This window comes from Triticum aestivum, chromosome 4A (genome assembly GCF_018294505.1).
Source record: "Triticum aestivum cultivar Chinese Spring chromosome 4A, IWGSC CS RefSeq v2.1, whole genome shotgun sequence".
Lineage (NCBI taxonomy): Eukaryota > Viridiplantae > Streptophyta > Magnoliopsida > Poales > Poaceae > Triticum > Triticum aestivum.
Genome location: NC_057803.1, coordinates 582775901 through 582798357, shown reverse-complemented (window position 1 = coordinate 582798357; position 22457 = coordinate 582775901). Strand labels below are relative to the sequence as shown.

The 22457-nt window shown below is 47.4% G+C and overlaps 1 protein-coding gene across 1 annotated transcript; it reads right to left on the bottom strand.

Moving 5' to 3' along the window:
• Positions 1–492: 492 nt before the first annotated feature.
• LOC123083936 (mitogen-activated protein kinase kinase kinase 1b) lies at positions 493–11200 on the bottom strand. Its single transcript, XM_044505795.1, has 17 exons — positions 9825–11200; positions 8949–9033; positions 8758–8820; positions 8470–8627; positions 6958–7033; positions 6816–6875; positions 6573–6680; positions 5787–5992; positions 4842–4900; positions 4130–4608; positions 2903–2994; positions 2389–2539; positions 2113–2244; positions 1840–1974; positions 1202–1735; positions 939–1093; positions 493–854 (listed from the first exon to the last, which is right to left on the bottom strand). The coding sequence occupies exons 1-17, from the start codon at positions 11048–11050 to the stop codon at positions 719–721; spliced, it is 3855 nt and encodes a 1284-aa protein (XP_044361730.1). The 5' UTR covers positions 11051–11200; the 3' UTR covers positions 493–718.
• Between the last annotated feature and the right edge of the window lie 11257 nt (positions 11201–22457).

Sequence of the window (22457 nt, the reverse complement as noted above, 5' to 3'; positions counted from 1 at the left end):
TGTGAATCAAAGGACATCTCTTTTATAGCAAAAGAGTCCTTTGGTTTGTAGGAGTTGAATGCTATTCCTATCAAGGAATTCTTTCTATCCTCGACAATTTCATAGAAAAATAAACATTAGCGTAGACTCAATGAAAAAAATCATATGAAGTGAACCTCTTTCCTATTCCTATTTATAGGTTTTGAGATACATGACATCCCATTATCGAAAAAGGCTTTCGCCCCGCTTTATATATAAAGCAACGACCACCAAATAAACGATCCATACAACACGACATGACATCTCATTTCCTGCAAGTTTCCTATTCCTATGATATTCCTACCATATGAACCAAAGGAGGCCTTGACGACTCAGAATTGACAAAACCGTATTAATCTGCTGTGAAAAATAGCCACTAAAACAAAAAAAGTTGGTTAACCAAACAAGAAAGTAAGCAAAAGCTAGTTCAAAAGGTTGGACATATTTCACCTCCATGACAACGCAGCCTGAAGCTAGTAGAAAGTTGCTCTGAATTATGAACAGTGATAAATAAGCTATACAATTCTTTACATGGAAAGAACGGTAATATATAACACATTTAACTTTAGGTCACTTGACACAGCTCTATAACCAAATTACGATACTGCTGGTATATATCGCTCCTTCAGTACGGTAGATATGAATTTACATCAGACATAACCTTTCAAATTGCGCCCGATTATTCGGCATGTCCCTCCTGTCAAACCTTGAGCCATCCGCCTGGATACACCTCGGTTGTCTTTCCGTTGTCTACATTCTTCGCCCTTGAGTCGCTCTGAATTGATTTTTCAGAAAGTGAAGGCAAAATTGTTGTAAAGCTTATCCCCTTGCTCCTCCTGCAGCATTGATAGACGGTTTTAGAAGATCAAGTAATGTCCTGCACGTCAGGTTACTGCCTAATGCTCACAATGATTCCATACCTGAGATGAGCTACGAAGAACACCGCGCCGATGAGCGTGATCCCTCCAGCAACTGACTTCAGCACTCCTTTCCCTGATTTGGGAGCATTGTTCCCGGTCCCCTGAGCATTTCTGTTGTTTTCAGTTTTATCCAGTTCGTCGGATTTGCAAGCATCCTGGATTAGTGAAGGCAAGATAAATGTTATTGTTCTACTGTGGTAGTTCATACAAAAAGAAATAACAATAAGAGTAGCATCCAAAATGCTTAGCATATCAGGAAGTACCATGTGATCCTTAGTCCTTGCGCTATCGTCTTTTTCTGGATGATCAGTGAATATTTTCCCATTTCCCTGAACAGAATCATGTGAAGGTTCGACGTGTCCATCATGAATCCTTTCAGACACTTCGACAGGAGGACCGCCCACATCATTCTTGCTACTGTCGCACGCTAAATAACTGTTTATGGAGTCTGACTCTTCTGAACTTAGTGAACATTTATTTCTTCTAGTTGTTGAACACCGATCTGTTGGTGAGAGTAGGTTCTCATGAAAAGGAGTTGAATTCGTAGTATCAGCACCCATAACACCAGCATCAAGTGATCCCGCTGATTCAGCTAGCGACTTCTCTTTGGGCATTTCATGACCACTGTCTCCATAGCCTTCTCTTTCTTCCTTGGGGGCATCACCCAACTGCAAAAGCTCAGAAAGTTTGTCGTCATCAAGAGAATCCTGAGGCCCTAGCACAAAGAGACTGCTCTCTGCTTCATCAGAGTCATAATGTCGGTCGCTTTGCTCATCACTCTGTCCTTCAAATATGCTCTGTGGAAAATAGGGATTGAAAGGATTAATATTGACCAGTCGGTAAGAACATGCAGAGCAAACTGAAGCAATCGTTACAAAGAGTTTGCCAGCTAATGTAGTACTTTAGAAATGGCACGCGGACTGTGCCCACTCGAACAAGATGAACTGCATTGTGGCTGCTCCAGACTTCTGCGGATGCCTCCAACAATATAGTTGGGCATGGCTATTGTGTGGGTAACAACATCAAAATCAGGCACCTGTCACCAGGGAGCAGAAACACTTGTTTTAGAATTACAGTGTTTATTGGTCAAAGAAAATTTGACTGAAAGATCTCTTTTACTTTTGCAGAAAGAAAGGCATTGTTGAAATAGGTTGTATTCAAATCTGGGACTTACGTTTAGCTGCATCATCCCGGCCTTTTTAGAGAGTGAGCGTATGCACATGCAGACTTTTCGAACATTTCTTTTCTCGACCACATCAGAAGGGGTAAACAAATCAATTCCAGCTAATCCAAGGGTTTGGCATACCTGGAAAGAAAAAAAAATGATAAGCTCTCCTTTCAAAAGAAAATAATTATCAAGCCAATAAAGTGAAAATTAATGCACTTATAAACTGAAAATAAAGATAACGACTTGACAAAATTGGTACGAGTAACATTAAATTAACAATACCTTTAGAAACGAGTCTACTTTTGGATAGGGCGTATATTTCCCGTTGCTTTTACCAAAAGATGGTCTCTCATAAATATATACTTTTGATTGCTTGAGTTGTTCTTTGTTCTTTCTGAGTAGCCTCTTCCATATCACTTTGGAAACTTGAAATCTGTCGGCATAAAAAGCAGAATATATCAAAGAAAAATTATGAAAAGCTAAGGAAATAAAAAATGTGTCAGAACATGTGACTACTTTGATTAATATTGCCCATATAAATTAAGGTAAAGGATTGGGCAGTGTTAAGCATTATTTTTCTGAACAGTTGGCTCCATAATGCAGACATAGGCCCACACTTGTAAAGAACCAAAGTTGCCTATTAGGCATTATCAGCTAAAGTATATTACTCACTGCAATCCAAGATCTTTTAGTTCCACATTGCATCACTGGAAATTCATACAAAAACCTACAAAGTAATACCAAGTAGTAGGATTGCATGCTAGAGAAGTAGAAAGTGATGATGAATGGATCTTACAGCAATTCCCCGTCACCTAGAAGGTCTGCTACCAAAATGTCTTCATCAAACCTGACATGGAGAACTTCGCCAAGCCAGATTTTTGTTTGTTTCTGAAACAAACATATAAATAAAAAAGGGAAGCCAAAAAATAAAAAATAAAAGGCGTCAACACAAAGGCAAAATAATTATATATAGTATATATAAGCACAATAGAAGATATTCTGATGTACAGAAGCAAGATAGCGAAAAGGTGGTTAGTGCAGAGGTATATGTATAACCAACCAGAAAAGTATTTTCAGTACAGGACATCTAACAGAAAAAAATATGTGCTGGTAAGCATCTGCACTAGCCCATGAGGATACATAAAAGAACAGAATGAAAGAACTTCTTTTTTGCGAAAACAGAATGAAGAACTGCACTACAATATACTACTCCCTCCGTTCCTAAATATAAGTCCTTTTAGAAATCTCTGAAAATACTTATATTTAGAAACGGAAGGAGTATTTCTTATATCCTATACAGCCTAAGTATTGGTAGTTACTAAGAATGTTTGCGGTTGAGTTTAGGATGCATACTTAGGTGTACATTTTGAAATGTTCTGTTGTATATACAGCGCAATACAATTGACATTCATGGCAGAAGAAGTTAGCTAGCAGTACAGTACAGTTTTATCCGATGTTGACACATAATCCTATGAAGAAAATAAAAAGTTGAACAGAATGCACAGCTCAACCTCGTGTTTACGAGACACAAATTTGCTGTGCAAAATGCACACATCAACGTCTTGACAAATTTCTACGGTAAATCAGACGTCCCGTTGCAGTGGTTGGCGAGCACCGCATCCATCCATCCATCCGTCTCTTTCGAGTGCACGGATGCGATCGACACTTCGGCGTTGCTTATCTTGGCAAAACAGCTCGAACATGCGCGTCGTCCCCACGCCGTCGAATCAGAGCATATCCTAATCCTGAACATCTGGCGCGGCGGATCGCGAGAGCATACCGTACGCGCGCGGGACCGTCGGCGGCAGCAAATTGGCGAGCAGAGCCGGCCAGAAACCCAGCGCTCGACGCTGGCCGGCCGGCCGGCACGCGCTCCGGCTCCGCGACGCCGGGAACTCGGCGCTGCCGCTGTGGGCGCGCCGAGAGAGCGGGGCGGGCCTCACGCTCACTGTTCCATTGGGCGGCGACTACTCCTAGATGAAATCTTAGTTGGCGAAGGCGAAGGTGGTTTCGACTGACTGACCTGCAGGAAGGCGTCGTCGAGCTGGCGGAAGCTGGACGCGGGCGACGCCTTGTCGACGCGCACCACCCCCGTCCCCTGCTGCGGCTGCGCCCTCCTCATGGCGACGGCGATGGCGCGGCGCGTCCCTCGGGGCCCTCGGGCGCCGCGCAGGCCAGGCAGGCAGGCTCGGCTCGGCTCCGAGGCCCGGGTCTGGCTGCTACTAGTTGCTTCGGCGGTGGTGGAGTGCACGCTGATGATGCAGGGCGGGTGTGGGGTGCGGGGGCATGCGGCGACCGCGTGTCGCGTCCTGCGCCGGAATAAGCCAGAGCCTTTTCTGTTGACATCCCTGCGCGCGTGATGCGTGCGCCCACCCACCGCTGGGATTTCGCTCGGCTTGCCGTGCGTGCGGCCAGCCAGAGCCAAAGCCAGGCGTGTGTGCAACGTGCCGGCGCCGAGAGGAGGTTTTGATTTCCGGGGCAGGGCCAGGGCCGGGGCCGGGTCTGGGGTTTAGCGGCGCTGCGTGCCGTGTCGCCGCCTGGCAGGCTCGACGGAGGAGACGGCGACTTACACGGGCAGGCGGGACAAAACCAGTGCGCCATCCGTATCGTATGGCTGCTGCGAGTAGCACACTCCAGAGTGCAGACTGGTAGATGACACATACTCGTGTCCTGTGGTGCAGGAGACGAGTCCTCTGGGAGAAGAGGCTGCTTGCTTATCCATCTCAACCACGTACGTCCGCAGATAGCCTGGCTGTCAAAGGCCTCGAGTACGTGCGGGAACAGCTGAAATCCACTGGTGATGAGAGCCTTCATTGGGATTAGTATTTGTGTCCCCGTGTACCGTGTTACTAACTTACTACTACTTCGTGTCGTACGGCCAAATGCAATTAGCATTCCAATCAAACTCTACTCCACAATATTCAGCGAATAGGGTAAAGCATACTCTACATACGGAAGGAATTGACACGGGACCTTAAATCTGCAAGTTGATCATAGTAAATCACACGGGACCTTAAATCTCATTCCAGTTTTCAGGGCAGGTAATCCAGTTGGCATTTCATTTGATGATCAGGTCAGCAAACAGAATGCGCCCTGAAGAAACCTAATAAGATCAATGGTACATCGGATAATCGCCAAACAAAATTGCGGATAAGAAGCAATAGCACCACAAAAATGCAAAATTTCCACTCACTGGAAGAAAAGAATGCCGCTATACCATGCGATATAATGCTCCGGTTGATTTAGGAGCAACAAGAATAATAGCCAGTGGTCAAACATTTACAAAGCAGCAGGTCACCCTAGCAGCACTGCAGTTCCAACTCTCCTCCACTAACTTGTACAACAAAATCTATTGAAAACTTTGCCTATGAAGAAAATGCACAAACAATCCAACAAACATGGTCAGTGCTCAACCTCACCCATCCTATTTGACTGCACATGCTCAACTACGCCCTCCTAACGTATGGTCCCCCATGGTGGAGATCATCAAGATCTGCAAAACGATAGGCTATATGATAAAATTGAACAATTGTGTGCCAAAGCTGGGATTGACTAAGTAATTGAGAAAGCTAACATCTAGGATGCTTGTAAATACGTTTGGCAGAAATAGGCAGCTTACCAAATCAGGAGATGAGCCGTGGACCGTGGTTGCATAAACAGAGAAACCACACTATCGGTACTACGGTCTATTGATCGGAGGAGACAAAGAATCAAAAGAAGCTCGAAGTGGCCTGTTAACAAATGGGTGCGCCAAAAGTTGTGATGCGGAAGGTCGCTCGTCTGGATCGACTCGTACACACTGGCGTATGAAATCTTGAGCTTCTGCTGACAGGTAGCTGGGAATGGGAGGTTGTTCTCCTTTGCCAATCATAAAGAAAGCATTTGTCTACAAGTAAAAAAGAAGCATTAGTTGAGAGCCGACAATCAACACCAAGTAGGTTAAATTTCAACGAGTTGCACAGATTATTATTTGGAGAGATTCGCAAAAAAAAAAGATTATTATTTGGAGAGAAGTACACTCCATAGAAAAAAATCACACTTTTATTAGAGCCCAAATTACCAGACACGAATATTGTGCCATTTTCACCTTAATAAAAAATAGTAAAAAAAAAAGAACACAAAATTTTGACGGCTGATAAATGCTTCAGGCTTGGAACGGGGGAAGGTGATGATTTCCCCATGTTCTGCCTCAGCAAGTGCATGGACAGTTCCCAAATCCCAATATCAATTAACTTAAGAAAAAGGACAGGATCTGTTGGCATCCCACCGCATCATTATTAGAAAGTCAAATAGCAAATCAGAGTTTTTCTGCAATTTAATTATAACATTTTTCCCATCCAACAGTTCAATATCCTAGACAACAAAGGTCTAACGCATAATAAAGATAACGGTGCAACATACTTAATTTTTTGTGTGGCAAGTCAATACCAGAGAACTAAAACATGTGAAGTTGAAATATGACATACCCACTCGACATTAGGATATGGTATTTGGCGGGTTAGCATTTCCAACACAGTGCAGCCCAAGCTCCACATATCAGCTGCAGGCCCATATGTTTTTCTAGGATTAACAACCTGAAAGTGGGAATATGCGTTTAGAACTTGGGCGCTTATTAAAAGATGCTGCAAAATTATTCCTGAAATATTGCCAAATAGCATCATAGTCGAATAGTTTGAATCTGATCAGCATGGGCAAAGCATGACTATTACCTCAGGTGCCATCCAATAAACACTTCCTTTGCATGATCTCAGCATATTAATTTTAGACATCTGAAATTAAAAGAAAGTACCACATAAGACAATTTGCCATTTGAAGACGTGCAAATAATCTCATAGAAGAAACAAGGCTCACCTCCTTTGCCAAACCAAAATCTGCAAGTTTTACCGATCCATTTGCATGAACCAATATATTGGCGCATTTGATATCTCTGAGTATAAGGAAATGTCTCAATTAATCAAAAGTATTTGTATGAACTGGCATCAATTTTATTGTAGTTTAGGATTGTGCCCTCTAAACACTGGTAATTCTATGATTTGACATTTAACCCTATTTTTCCTTCATGTTTTTCCTTCTTTTCCACCCATTTGAAATATCAACTTTGCCCTCTATAGCTGTATGTCAATGCCTAGCATTTTACTTATAACATAAGAGCCTTTTCAGGAAGAAAAAAAAACAGACGTTGAAGGTGTGGTCACTGTGGTGCAGGTCAGGCTTGGCCAATGGCTGGACTGGAGCAATGCTTTGCTGAGGCTGACAATCATGTTCAAGTTGTGGCCAAGGGGGAAGAACTATGTGCTGCCATTACTACCAAGTGCAAAACCGAAGCATGTGGCAGGTGAGCAGGCCGTATACCACTCCGGCATCTCTGGTACTCGCCTTGCAGTTCTCAACGAGCACATGAGGGGGTCTATTAATTTGCTAGTAGTATGACGGTCCAGCAACTGTACTGCACATGTGCGTGTGTATGCGCCTGCAGGCTTGAGGTGCTTGCGTATGTATGGTGAAAGGCACTTGTGTATTGTTCAAAAAACAATAAATAACTTCATTTACGTAGAGGGCAAAATTGGCATTTCAAGTGAGTTAAAGATGCACAAAACAAAGGAAAAAGAAATAAAGTGATCAAAATGCCAAATCATATAACTAAGGGTGTTCAAAACGATAAATTCTTGCTAAAGTGGTATATTCTCAGTATACTCTTGTAGTATATGGAAGCACAAAAAATGACATACCCAATGCAAAACAAAAATAGACTAAATGGGATAAAGAAACACTAAAACAGACATCAAGCAATCTTGTATTCGACCAAGCCAACAATGGCGCCTTTCCCAGGGTTCCAGTCAGAGGGTCAAGTGTTTACTTGCTCTGATGTAGAGAATCCGAAATGAATGGTGAACGAATTAGTTGCTCTGTTTTTAACAGGCTGTATCTCATCGATCATTGTTGTGTTCTTTGTTGGCTTCACAATCCCAAACTACAGTAGAGATGATACTCATATAAAACCATGCAATGCAATGAAAGATTTTTTTATTATTCAACTCCACATCCCACCCTACCGTGTGACCCAAAATGAACAAAAAGGAAGGATAGAGTCCAAGATACAAAAGAGCTTTATTTGCTTATGAACCAAAAGAACCCACTTAACCTCCAGTAGCCTATGGTGGATGCCACCTTAAGAAGGTGGAGCAGGTACTAGCTTTTGGAAAGCGAATTTGCTCCCTATGTGCTATTCACATTATAAGTGCATGACACATGAGATAAAAAATTCATTATTCAATACTAAAAAAGAGGTTCAAAGGGCAAAATTTATCGGCTCATAAGCGCTGATTATTTTCAAGATAAATCATAAGAGAAGCAGCATTATACCTGTGGACCACATTCCTTTCATGGAGATAAACCAATCCATTGAGAATCTGCCTTGTGTACGCAGAAACTTGTGAGTCTCGCAGTTTATACTTCTGATAGAGGGATGAAAGAGAACCTTGTGTAACAAGCTCAATAAAAATGTAGAGTTTTGATTCTTCCTGCATTTATTTGAACATCATAATACACAAATAAATCAATTTTTGTATGTGACATAAGGAATGCTTAAACAAAACAAAAATCTGGAATCATAATGCATAACCTAGGAACATCAAAAGGAGTGTGGAATACCTTGTCAGTTCCATAATACTGGACTATATTTTCATGTTCAAACTGACTAAGGAGAGCGATTTCCTAAGAAACAAAAAAACATAAAATCAGGCAAAATATAGCTTTAGAAGATGTCAGAGCATGTGAAATGTGCATAGACAATAGTTGATGTCCCAAAACTCTCTTGAGACAAATAAGGAGCAACAGTTAACCTGTTCAAGTGAAAGAATAGATTGCTGTGCATTGCTTCCTTGGTCAAGCAAAGATACTTCCTTAACAGCAAAGAACGCACCTTCACTGCAGAAATATTCAATAACAGACAACATTGAAATATATTAAATGCTTATCAAATGGTACAGCTGAAACAAGTACACTTGCTCACTCCTAAATAGGTACCGGACATTAAGTCCTTCCAATATTTTCACGAATAGAGAAGTGTCTACTGTACAGGGATGATCAGAAGACATGTTTTGTAATGCTCAGCTGGTTGATTATGTTGTTTTGCATTTTAGTAGCTGAACAAAAGTCAAGAGTTGCTGCCTAGCCTGGTCACCCTAAATTACAGAAACAGGCTTGGTTGCACAACTCACTGTTCCTACCCCCAGAATATAGCAAGGTGTCTGTACTAAGGTTTGAAGGCCAAAGTTAACTGCACTCCGTATTATATTCCCAGTTCGCCATGTTCATGTGACTTCTTTTTTACGAAATTGAGCGACCAGTGCATGTCAGATCTGTTCTGAGCACCTCCACCCCGAACCAACTAACTCACATACTTACTCAAATAGATGTTTGATAATCTACATGTAGAATGATATAGTGCAGTGTACTTGTAAATTCTACTAGTACATACGAAATGATGTGGTGCTGCCCCTGTTAACTGTTATAGTGACGGTACAACGGGGCTGTTTGGACTAACTAAGCTTATCTGTAGACAAACTAACCATAACACAAGTCGAATAACAGGTTTACTTTCAAGGTATGCCTAAATTAGAAAGAAGAGCCCAGTACGTCCTTGGACCGTTTATAGAAGTTAAAAAACATATAAGGTGCATGAACAATAAAATGCCAATAATAACATTGCTACTTACTCACTGATCCCCTCATACACCATCCCGAATGAGCCACTTCCCAGAAGTGCACCACGCATCCATGACTTGATGTTCCGCTTGAACTTGCCATTCGGCGAGATGACGAACACAGCCTCTGTATTCGTGCTAGATGCATCATCATCATTCGTTGTCGACAATGAGGATGTCCCTGTGAACCCTTCAAAGGTCTCCCCTACCCTCCACCCTTTAAGCTCCCCCTCAAGCCCTGTCAATCCTTCATCGTTCTCCTCAGGATTATCCTCCTCTGTGTCTGACATGCGAGATGTTTCAACATGTTCATAGGCCATTCTCAGTCCACTATTCGCCTCAGTGGGAGCGAACGAGTTCACAATGTCCCAGGCCGATCCGCTCATGATCTCAGCCACAGACGACTGCCTCGCCGGTGGCGGTGCAAGTCCCGTGATCGGCGGAGGCGGGGAGAGCACTGGCGGCCGGACGCCCCGGATCCCGACCTCGCCGCCGCCCCTTCTCGGCGAGGGAAGTGACAAGGCCGCGACGGGCGCCGCAACAGCAACCGCACGGGTAGCTTTGGGGGATTCCTCCGGCGCCGCGATGATGGGTTCGTCCACCGAGCCAGTGGCAGTGGCGGTGGAAGCGGAGGAGGAGTGGATGGACTCCTCGGGAATGGGGTCGGGGAAGGAGTGAGGCGCGGGCCACGGGACCTCGGGGGCGGAGACGGTGCGGACGACGGGGGCGGGCTCCTCCGCGGGAGGAGCCGACGAGTCCGGGTCCGGGCGGGGGCGGGCGAGGAGGTCGGAGCTGGAGCGCGCCTTGCGGGCCTCCCAGGCGGCGACGGGGATGGCGAAGTCCTCCGGGCCCGACAGCCCCAGGCTGCGGCAGAGCTCGTCGACTTCCCCCTCCGCGCTGCCGTTGATGCGGAAGTCCGCGCCGCCGCCCCTGGTCGCGAGGTCGAGCGAGCGCGTCGGCCGCGTCCCCGGCGAGCGCTCCGACGACGAGGTCGACCACGAGGCGGACACGGACGTCGTCGCCGCCGCGCCCGCCTCGTAGTCGATGTGCTTCGCCGCGTTGCGCCGCTCCAGCCGCGGGCTGCGTCCGCGGCTCCCGCTCCCGCTGCCGCTGCCGTGCCCGCTCCCCCCGCCGCTGCGGCGGCTGCTTCCGGAGTCCATGGCGGCGGCGGCGTCCCCGCCGCGGCGGCCGGAGGAGGAGGCGGGCGAGGACTGCTTGCTACGGGCCCACGAGAACATCTGGATCCATAAGCCGGACCGAGGCTGCTGCGCGGCGCCGAATTTGAGGCCCCGCGCCGCAGGATTTGGGGATTGGGGGGCTCCCGTCGCCGTCGGCCTCGGCGGCTTGCGGCTGCTTGCGGGGGAGGGGGAGAGGAGAGAGGAGAGGTGGCGTGCGCGCTCGCTGGCGCGGTGGGTAAATAATTTTCCAACGCGATCGGCCGGTCCCGCGGGTTCAATGCCAGGTGGGCCTGCGCCGTCGCGGGGCCCGTGGGCAGTCGCGTCGGGGCGTCGGGTACTCGGGCCTTGCGTGGTCTCGTCGGGGACGGGGACGTCGGGGTGGCTGGACGCGGGTTGACTGCGACGACCGGCGGTGGATTGGCCCGCGGTTACAAGGACGGGCGGACGGGGGCGATGCGGCCTCCGCGTGGGCCCCGCCCGTCAGCGGGAGGCGCGAGCGTTGGCGTGGACGTGCGGCCAGTGCCCAGTCGTGTGAAAGCGCGCCGTCGCCGGTCCGTCCACCGGCTGTCAACGGCAGCGGCGCGCGGCGGTGGCCGGCGGCGCAGGCAGGCAACAGATTTCGAGGGCGTCTGGGTCGGCTATCTGGGGACTATTAGCACATGGTACAGTAATGGTCATGAGCAAGTGGTGGCCATTGTGGTACAAGTTGCAAAACAAGACACAAGGCGAGTGTCTTGTAACGTAGTCTAATTGCACATATATTGATATTTAGTTGGTAGGAAGACTAGTTGCACACACATATACTCAGTTGTCTTGTAATTTAGTCTAGTTACACATACATTGATGTTTAGTTGGCATGACACTAGTTGCACACACATATGCACAATTTAACACGGCAATGTAGTCTAGTTGCACACACATTGATATTCAGTTGGCAGGACTAGTTACACATATATGCTCAGTTGGCGCGGTAATGTAGTCTAGTTGCACACGCATTGATGTTTAGTTGACACGACTATTGACACACACATATGCTCAGTTGGCGCAGCAATGTAGTATAGTTGCACACACATTGATATTTTGTTGGCAGGAATATTGACACATACATATGCTTAATTAGCGCGGCAATGTAGTCTAGTTGCACACACATTGATATTTAGTAGGCAGGACTATTGGCACATACATATGTTCAGTTGGCGCGACAATGTAGTATAGTTGCACACGCATTGATGTTTAGTTGGCAGGAAGACTAGTTCGTCGAAACATCCCCATACGGGATCTACTTTTAAAGAGCACGTCACAAGGGTTCCAACGGTGAAAATAGATCTGAATTTCGACACGCGATTTAGAAGATATGTCTTTTACAAATTTAAAAACCAAAAATTAATATACAACGGACGAATATGAGAAACATTAATGCAAAGGCATGCAAGCATCCATCGCGTGAAAAAAAATCATATAGGATGATTAATCAGCAGTGTCCGTTTTAGCACTTTTGGATTACAGTAATTTTGTCTTTTTTTAATATGCGGTAGGCACTAGACGTACTGCCTTCTTTGAGACCAGAGGACCCGGCCGAAACCAGACGCGCCCAGGAAAAAATCGTGCTGCTTTTTACAGTCACCGTCGATCGGAAATGTTGATTGGTGGATGGAGAAACAGTGTGGGATTATGTGTGTCTGGAACAAGAATGTTGCGCCGTTCGGGTGGATCGGTTTGATTAGCAGCTTTAGCGCTGGCCTCCCGCGTGGGACAGATCGGCCGAGCTTTACTAAACTTCTCCGGCGGTGTCCGGCCGTGTCTACGTGTGCGTGCGGTTCATGTGCTTCCAGCTCGACGGCGACGTGGGCGGGTGTGGTGGATGACGCAGCTGGATGGCGGGGTGCCGCGATGGTCACGGGCGCGCTGCGTGCATACGTACGTACAGCTCGGTGTTGTTTTTAGTATTGTTTTTCTTTTCTTTTTTCCGAACGGTCGGCTTCTTCTGGTCCTGGCGGCTAAGCAGCATCGCGCCACCACGTGGCGAGTTCTTCCCTCTTGCATCGAACTATACAAGCCGTCCTACTTGCTACTTGGTGTACCATAGGAGATTGCGGCGAAAGCCAAAAGCAAACCGTACGAGGCTCCTCCTCCTACGATCCTACTCCATCCGTATCTAGACAAATCCAAGATAAGTAATTTCAGAGGCCCCAACCAACCTTTCGTACAACGATCATGATGAGAAATATTCCTAACGCAACGAGCAATCAAGATACGGAATTCAAGACACCTGGAGAGATGGATCTGGGAACTAATACCAAGGGGGCATGCCACGCGTCTGTATTGTCCATCCAGAATGACGATGATGGAATGGAATATTCCATAAGATGTTTGTGGCAGGCACATCCGGAGCACTGCACGTGGCGAAGAGAGTTGTGAATTCCTCTATGGGAGCTCTCGGGTTAGACTAAATGTCTAGCTCGAAATGGATGGACTCTTCATCCTCCACCTCATGGCAGGCTTCCTCCTATATAAGGTGTTTAACTGATATGATTGGATCATCCGTCGGACTTGGATTATGTTCTTGTCAACTTCAGGAACCTGGTCCAGCTTTGAAAAACGGAATGTGAACAAACAACTATTTCAAATCAGCTTCAGTGGCAAAGCTCGAATCTAGTTCGGGCCATTTCCAGTATATATTTTTCTAAAGCACTTCCTAGTGTACTTCAGTGGCAAAATTGGTTGTGCGAATCAGCTTTGCCAGTGAAGCAAATCCATAGCTGATTCGAAGCCCGTTGAAGCTGGAAAAAAAAACAAGGCCTTGGGATCCCTCCCACGTGGAGCACTAGAGGGCGACTGTCCTTGGAGGCGATTGTCTTAATAAGATGAAGCCACATGCCACCCTCGTTGCGAAGGATCTTCCAAACCTATTTCATCACGAGCACATTCATTTTGCGGGAAGCCATGAACTCACTCCACCTTGGTCTCTAGGCCTGTAAATGTGCTCTCATTTGACCATTTGATATTTTGCTCTCTGCATGGTCACCTTGGAGAGGAAGGTACGACCATATCAGGAACATGGGAGACTAGGGAGATCATAGTTTTCACTTGGAAATTAGCACAATCCAATCACTATTATTCGTATCTCTTTCTTCCTCCACAAGAAAAGCTCTTCTTCTCCCCTGGTGCCGCCGTCGGTCTGCCCCATCTCCCATGGCCTCTAGGCCATGTGAAAGGATCGATATGGTTGACTAGAGGAGGGGGGGGGGGTGAATAGGCAACTAACAATTTTTAGCTTTTCTTTAGCAATTTAAACTTTGCATCAAAGTAGGTTGTCTAGATATGCAACTAGATGAGCAACCTATATGATGCAACACGAATAGAAACACAAGCAAGCAAGATATATGAAACAAATAAGCTACACAAGTAAAGGCACGAGATAACCAAGAGTGGAGACGGTGGAGACGAGGATGTGTTGCCGAAGTTCCTTCCCTTTGAGAGGAAGTACGTCTCCGCTGGAGCGGTGTGGAGGCACAATGCTCCCCAAGAAGCCACTAGGGCCACCGTAATCTCCTCACGCCCTCACACAATGCGATATGCCGTGATTCCACTATTGGTGCCCTTGGAGGCGGTGACCGAACCTTTACAAACGAGGTTGGGGCAATCTCCACAACTCAATTGGAGGCTCCCAACGACACCACGAAGCTTCACCACAATGGACTATGGCTTCACGGTGACCTCAACCGTCTAGGATGCTCAAACACCCAAGAGTAACAAGATCCGCAAGGGATTAGTAGGGGGGAATCAAATATCTCTTGGTGGAAGTGTAGATCGGGGCCTTCTCAACCACTCCCGAGCAAATCAACAAGTTTGGTTGGCTAGGGAGTGAGATCGGGCGAAAATGGAGCTTGGAGCAATAATGGAGCTTTAATGGTGGAAGAGGTGAGTCAACGGGGAAGGAGACCCTTTATATAGTGTGTGGAAAAGATCCAACCGTTACCCACCAACCAGCCCGTGGCCAGCGGTACTACCGCAAGGCCGCGCGGTACTACTGCTTGCAACCAAGCGGTACTACCGCATGGCAGTGCGGTACAACCGTACCGTCCCACGGTATTGCCGCGACCCCAACACAGAAACAGACGCAAGCTGAGGGCGGTACTTTCGCACGCGCGGTACTACCGCGCCCCCCATGCGGTACTACCGCAAGGCCAAAGTCCCAGCCAGGGGGAAGGGAAACTTCCGTGCCTACTTCTGCAAATAAACGGAAGTAGCAAAAACCCGACACAGTAGTACTGCCGAGGGGCGGTACTACTGCCTGACCGCATAGCGTGGTACTACCGCACGGCGAAAGCGGTACTACCGCGGCAGGTGCGGATGTAAAAAAATTACATCCGCTCCTACTACCGCAAGGGGGCGGCACTAGCCTGGTGGGCAGCGGTAGTGCGGCTCCAGGGGAGCGGTACTACCGTGAGCACCAGTGGTACTACCGCGCCACGGCGTGGTACTACCGTGGATGCCTACGGTACTACCGTTGATCCAGGAGCAGTACTACCGCAACCACAACAACAACCAGTCAAAGGAGGCAGGAAAAAAAACGGAGGAAGCTCCAAGGAAGAAGGAGGGGATAAAAGGAGACGTCTACGTGATGATTCCACCCAAAACTTTCCAACGCGGACCCCCTCTTAATAGTACGGCTTTCCTACGACTCAAATCCACCAAAAAAAACGTAGAAAAGACGCCATCTTCGTCAGTCTTCGAGGGGCATCCAATCGTCTTGTGCCTAGCAAAGAAGTGTCTGGAAAACTCATGGCACACGATTAGTCCGCAAATGCATTGTCATCAATCACCAAAACACTTAGGGATAAATATGTCTTTACAATCTCCCCCTTTTTGGTGGATTGATGACAAAACGGGATTTGCACAAGGAAAAATACTATTAAGTAAAAGCAAACCCCTCCTCTCTATAATATAGACGGGCTCCCCCTAAATGTGTGCCACCTAGATGAGCACGAATACTAGGAACAGAGCTCCCCCTATATTATAGAGATAAGGCAAATTTATCACTAGACAAGATAGTACAGACATAAGATAACTAAGATAGATAGAGTGCATATGTCTTACACCATATGGAGGAAAGGTCTCGAAGGCACAAACCGAACAAAAGCAAACGAGGCAAACGAGGTCCAAACGACAAAGCAAACAAACACACCAAGCACGACACAACGCAAATCCCTACACTCTCTCCCCTTTGGCATCGAGACGCCAAAAAGGCAGAGAGGACACCTACACACACGGGGTGGCTCAGGCAGAGAAGTCGTCCCACTGCTCCTCGTGCTCCTCGTCAGACTCAGCGGCGGGGATAGTCTCCTCGATGTCATCCTCTGAACTGGTCCACTTGTAGCCCTGCTTTGACATCCAGGCAGCCTCAGGTGTGATGACGTCCTCAGACCCGCCAGTCACATCCTCTCCAAAGAGCCTCATCACCTTCTTGTCACAGCGGCGACTCTCCTTGTCAGTCACGTGAGCCCTGTACTGTCCCTTCGCCTGCATGCAGAAGAGAGTCTTCATCTTGTCCTTCAGTTTCTTGGCCCATGACGGCTCAGAGGAAGAAGTGGTGGACCTAGCAGCACGGTCCTCAGCAGCAGTCTCAGCAGCAGCAGCCTCCCCCTCACCAGCAGCCCTCCTAGCAGAAGATGCCTCAGCACAGGTAGTGGTGTTGGCCCAGTTGGGCTTGACGCGGAGGCTGATGGACTCATGGCGAATCTAGTCTGGAGCAAGGAACTCATCACCTGAATACGTCTTCTCCCAAGTGGTGGAGAGCAGCAGAAACAGGTACGGTCCATAGATAGGTACCTTGCGAGTGAACACCGCAAACCGAAGCTCACACCACATGATGTGTGAGACATCAAGTGGCTGAGTCTGAGAAGTACGTGCCTCTGCACACAAGAGCAACATGTCCACTAGATATGCATGAACCTTGTCCTTGTCGCCAATGCGTGGGAACAGAGTGTTGCGGAAGATGCGATGCATGATATCCAGAAAGGAGTTCAACACCCAAGATGACTTGCCATTGGGGAGTGCCTTCTCAACAAGGAAGGGCTGAAGCTGGTTCTTGTTGGTAGACTCAGAGTTGGCATGGGGGCGAACACCAACGAGGGTGTGAAGCCCGTCATCAGGAATGTGCAGTAGATCCATGAACTCTTTCCATGTAGCAGATAGCTGACAGCCATTGGTCATCCAGGTCATCCTCCGCTCCTCCCCGGGATGAAAGTACACTCAGGCAAAGAACTGACAGATAAGCTCAGGGTCATAGTCAAGGTGAAAGGAGATCACCGGCTCAATAGCAAACTGCTCCACCAAGTCCAGAGCCTCTCCAAAATAGTCACGAAACTTGTCTTTCCGTAGGTGATGCATGTCTATCCACTTGACATCCACGAAGGTATTCTGCTTGTTCTTGATCACATCCAGATAGATGAGAGTCTGTTGCTTGGTCCAGAACAACTCGGTGCCTCTGAGGATAGCCCGAGGATTCACATAGGGATTGATCTTCCGGCGCTCAACATACTCAGTGGTTGAAATCTCGTCCGTGCCCTTAGCCGGTTCCTTTTGCTTGCTGGCAGTGGTCTTGACATTGCGCTTGGGGGCATTGGAGCCCTCTGGGGCTTCATCTTGGGGGTTGCGCAGACGCTTGGAGCCAGTGTCACAACTGGGATTGGAATGGCGAGAGCCACCACCTGAGACACAAAACGCAAAAACACCCACAACAGCCAAGAGAGATTAATGCAAAGACCACAACAAAGCAAGTGAAACAAGTAGAAAGCACACATGATAAATGCCTAGAGAGAGATTTGATCCCTACGGTATACTGCCAAGAGCTGCGGAGCTAAGAGAGTAGTACGGCTCTTAGACGTGGTAGTACCGTGCAAGATCACGGTAGTACTGGGTGTAGGAGCAGTAGTACGACCTTAGTGAAGGAAATATGCCCTAGAGGCAATAATAAAGTTATTATTTATTTCCTTATATCACGATAAATGTTTATTATTCATGCTAGAATTGTATTAACCGGAAACATAATACATGTGTGAATACATAGACAAACAGAGTGTCACTAGTATGCCTCTAGTTGACTAGATCGTTAATCAAAGATGGTTATGTTTCCTAACCATGAACAAGGAGTTGTTATTTGATTAACGGGATCACATCATTAGGTGAATGATCTGATTGACATGACCCATTCCATTAGCTTAGCACCCGATCGTTTAGTATGTTGCTATTGCTTTCTTTATGACTTATACATGTTCCTATGACTATGAGATTTTGCAACTCCCATTTGCCGGAGGAACACTTTGTGTGCTACCAAACGTCACAACGTAAATGGGTGATTATAAAGGTGCTCTACAGGTGTCTCCAAAGGTACATGTTGGGTTGGCGTATTTCGAGATTAGGATTTGTCACTCCGATTGTCGGAGAGGTATCTCTGGGCCTTCTTGGTAATGCACATCACATAAGCCTTGCAAGCATTGCAACTAATGAGTTAGTTGCGAGATGATGTATTACTAAACGAGTAAAGGGACTTGCCGGTAACGAGATTGAACTAGGTATTGAGATACCGACGATCGAATCTCGGGCAAGTAACATACCGATGACAAAGGAAACGACATATGTTGTTATGCGGTCTGACCGATAAAGATCTTCGTAGAATATGTAGGAGCCAATATGAGCATCTAGGTTCCGCTATGGGTTATTGACCGGAGACGTGTCTCGGTCATGTCTACATTGTTCTCGAACCCGTAGGGTCCGCACGCTTAAGGTTTCGATGACAGTTATATTATGAGTTTATGAGTTGTGATGTACCGAAGTTAGTTCGGAGTCCCGGATGTGATCACGGACATGACGAGGAGTCTCGAAATGGTTGAGACATAAAGATTGATATATTGGACGGCTATATTTGGACACCGGAAGTGTTCCGGGTGATTTCGGAGAAAACCGAAGAGCCGGAGGGTTACCGGAACCCCCCCGGGAGAAGTAATGGGCCATATGGGCCTTAGTGGAGAGAGAGGGGGGCAGCCAAAGGTGGGCCGCGCGCTTCCTCCCCCCTGGTCCGAATTGGACTAGGAGAGGGGGGGGGGCGGCGCCCCCCTTTCCCTCTCCCTCCCCACTTCCTTCCCCCTCCTAGTAGGAGTCCTACTCCTACTAGGAGGAGGACTCCTCCTTGGCGCGCCTATAGGGCCGGCCGTCCTCCTCTCCTTGCTCCTTTATATACGGGGGCAGGGGGCACCCCTAGACACACAAGTTGATCCACGTGATCATATTCTTAGCCGTGTGCGGTGCCCCCTTCCACCATAGTCCTCAATAATATTGTAGCGGTGCTTAGGCGAAGCCCTGCGACGGTAGTACATCAAGATCGTCACCACGCCGTCGTGCTGATGGAACTCTTCCCCGACACTTTGCTGGATCGGAGTCCGGGGATCGTCATCGAGCTGAACGTGTGCTAGAACTCGGAGGTGCCGTAGTTTCGGTGCTTGATCGGTCGGGCCGTGGAGACGTACGACTACATCAACCAAGTTAACGCTTCCGTTGTCGATCTACAAGGGTACGTAGATCACACTCTCCCCTATCGTTGCTATGCATCACCATGATCTTGTGTGTGCGTAGGAAATTTTTTGAAATTACTACGTTCCCCAACACTTAGCGCCGCGGCCGGCGCGGTAGTACCGCGTCTGCGAAGCGGTAGTACCGCACCTGACGGGCGGTAGTACCGCACATCGGGCACGGTAGTACCGCACCGCATCAGATCTGAACTGGTTCAAATCTGAGAAAGCCCGCGAAACCACGGCGGTACTACGGTTGGACAAAGCTACCACAAGACAGCATATCAAGTATGTTTCCTACGCATCACGACTCTCCTACATCCTACTCTTGCATAGATTTGGCCTAAAATCTCAAGAACGACAAGTTTCTCCCCAAAATCCTAGAAGCAAGAGAACAGCCAAGAAAAAGAGGGATTTGGGGAAAAACCTTGGTCCATGGCAAGAGGAAGTGGTGGGGAACGATCCCACCGGTCGGAATCCGAGGAGAGTGGCCGGAGACGGAGATCCGGCGAGGGCCTCCGGCGCCGTTCTTGAGAGGGAGAGACTTGGAGAGAGAGACAATGAATGGGTATGGGGAGTTGGAACTCCCCTGCCCGAGTCATAACCCCCACGCGCCCTTGACGGCGTGGTAGTACCGTGCCCAGACACGGTAGTACTGCACGGTGCGGTACTTCCGAAGTACCGCACCAGAGTGGTAGTACCATGCGGTGGCGGGGTAGTACCATGCCTCCCAAAGCGGTAGTACCGCGCCCAGACGCGGTAGTACCGTGGGCTCAAGAAGATGCACGTTTCGAGCGCAAAAAACTGGATCTTTGCACAAACCACTCCGAGCCAACACGACACCACAAGACCACGCAACACACAAAACCAGAAAGGCACACGACAAACGAACCAACCACGAGACACCACCTCTCCAAAAGAGAGGGCGGTGGCCGTAGCCACCTATGTTTGAGTCAATTGGTATGGCACCGCGAAGAATTATCCTTGGGTCCATGACCAAAACTCGTCTTTGAAGCACAAGTACCATCAAACATGGCTAATGTGAAAGACTTGATTGATTTATGCATAATGGGGGAGGGAGAGTTCATTGAGAGAACATCACCCCCCTATGTCCATGCCTACATCTAAATAGGACAACACATTGAGTATGGTGGGGTGTGCAAGGGTTCAAGCAACATTGCTCGAATCGATGATATTTAGCTCATGCCTTAACTCGCGAAATCTTGCTTCATCCAAGGGCTTCGTGAAGATATCTGCAAGGTTATCATGAGTGTTGACGTAGTTGAGCTCGATCTCTCCTCGCCTAATGTGATCTCGGATGAAGTGATACCGGATCTCAACATGCTTCGTCTTGAAGTGTTGCACCGGGTTGAGAGAGATCTTGATGGCACTTTCATTGTCACACCAAAGAGGCACTTTGTCACAAGTGACACCATAATCCTTTAAAGTTTGCCTCATCCATAAGAGTTGTGCACAACAACTACCGGCCGCCACATACTCCGCTTCGGTGGACGAGAGAGACACACAACTTTGCTTTTTGGAAGACCAACTTACCAAAGAGCAACCAAGGAATTGGCACCCTCCGGAAGTGGACTTCGTATCCACTTTGTCTCCCGCCCAATCAGAATTCGAGTACCCTACAAGCTTGGAGTTTGATCCTCTTGGGTACCATAAGCCAAAGTTTGGGGTATGAGTCAAATATCGAAAGATTCGTTTGACCGCCACATAGTGACTTTCCTTAGGTGCGACTTGAAACCGTGCACAAATTCCCACACTCAACATGATGTCCGGTCTAGATGCACAAAGGTAAAGCAAGGATCCAATCATGGAACGATATACCTTTTGATCCACCACTTTACCATTGGGATCTAAGTCAAGTTGGCACTTGGTGGGCATTGGAGTGGAATCCGTCTTGACGTCACTTAGCTTGAATCTCTTGAGCATGTCTTGAGTGTATTTGGATTGATTGATGAAGGTTCCTTCTCTTATTTGCTTCACTTCGAACCCTAGAAAGAACTTCAACTCTCCCATGGAGGACATCTCGAACTTTGATGTCATGAGAGCGACAAATTCCTCATTGAAAGCTTTGTTAGGAGAACCAAAGATAATATCATCAACATATAATTGGCACACAAACAACTCCCCTTTGACCTTCTTAGTAAAAAGAGTGGGTCGATTAGCCCAACTTCAAAACCACGGTCTTGTAACAACTCGGTAAGGTGGTCATACCACGCACGTGGGGCTTGTTTAAGGCCATAGAGTGCCTTATCGAGTTGATACACATGATCGGGAAAGTAGGGATCCTCGAATCCGAGGGGTTGCTTGACATAAACCAATTCATTAATGGGACCATTAAGAAAAGCACTCTTCACATCCATTTGTTGTAACTTAAAGTTATGATGAGAAGCATATGCAATCAACATACGAATGGATTCAAGACGAGCAACGGGAGCAAAGGTTTCACCGTAGTCAATACCCTCGACTTGGGAGTAGCCTTGTGCTACCAAACGAGCCTTGTTGTGAATGATAATCCCATGGGCATCTTGCTTGTTCTTGAATATCCACTTGGTTCCAATGACATTGTGGTTCCCCGTTGGCCTTGGCACCAATCTCCACACTTTGTTGCGCTCGAAGTTGTTGAGTTCTTCGTGCATGGCATTGAGCCAATCCGGATCTTCTAGCGCCTCATAGACCTTGTGGGTTTCCACACAAGAGACAAATGCGTGATGCTCACAATAATTTGCTAATTGTCTACGAGTGCTTACCCCCTTTCTTAAGCTTCCAAGCACATTCGTCATGAGATGATCCTTGATGGAGAGTGTTGGAAATATGCCCTAGAGGCAATAATAAATTGGTTATTATTATATTTCCTTGTTCATGATAATCGTTTATTATCC

What these genes read in the sequence shown, in the direction of transcription:
- LOC123083936 (XM_044505795.1), bottom strand. Translation starts at nt 11,050, where the DNA reads ATGTTCTCGTGGGCCCGTAGCAAGCAGTCCTCGCCCGCCTCCTCCTCC. An exon ending in CATATCCTAATGTCGAGTGG is followed by an intron (nt 5,993 to 6,572) that starts GTATGTCATATT and finishes TTTTACTTGTAG; the next exon opens with ACAAATGCTTTCTTTATGAT. An exon ending in CAAGGACTAAGGATCACATG is followed by an intron (nt 1,094 to 1,201) that starts GTACTTCCTGAT and finishes TCACTAATCCAG; the next exon opens with GATGCTTGCAAATCCGACGA.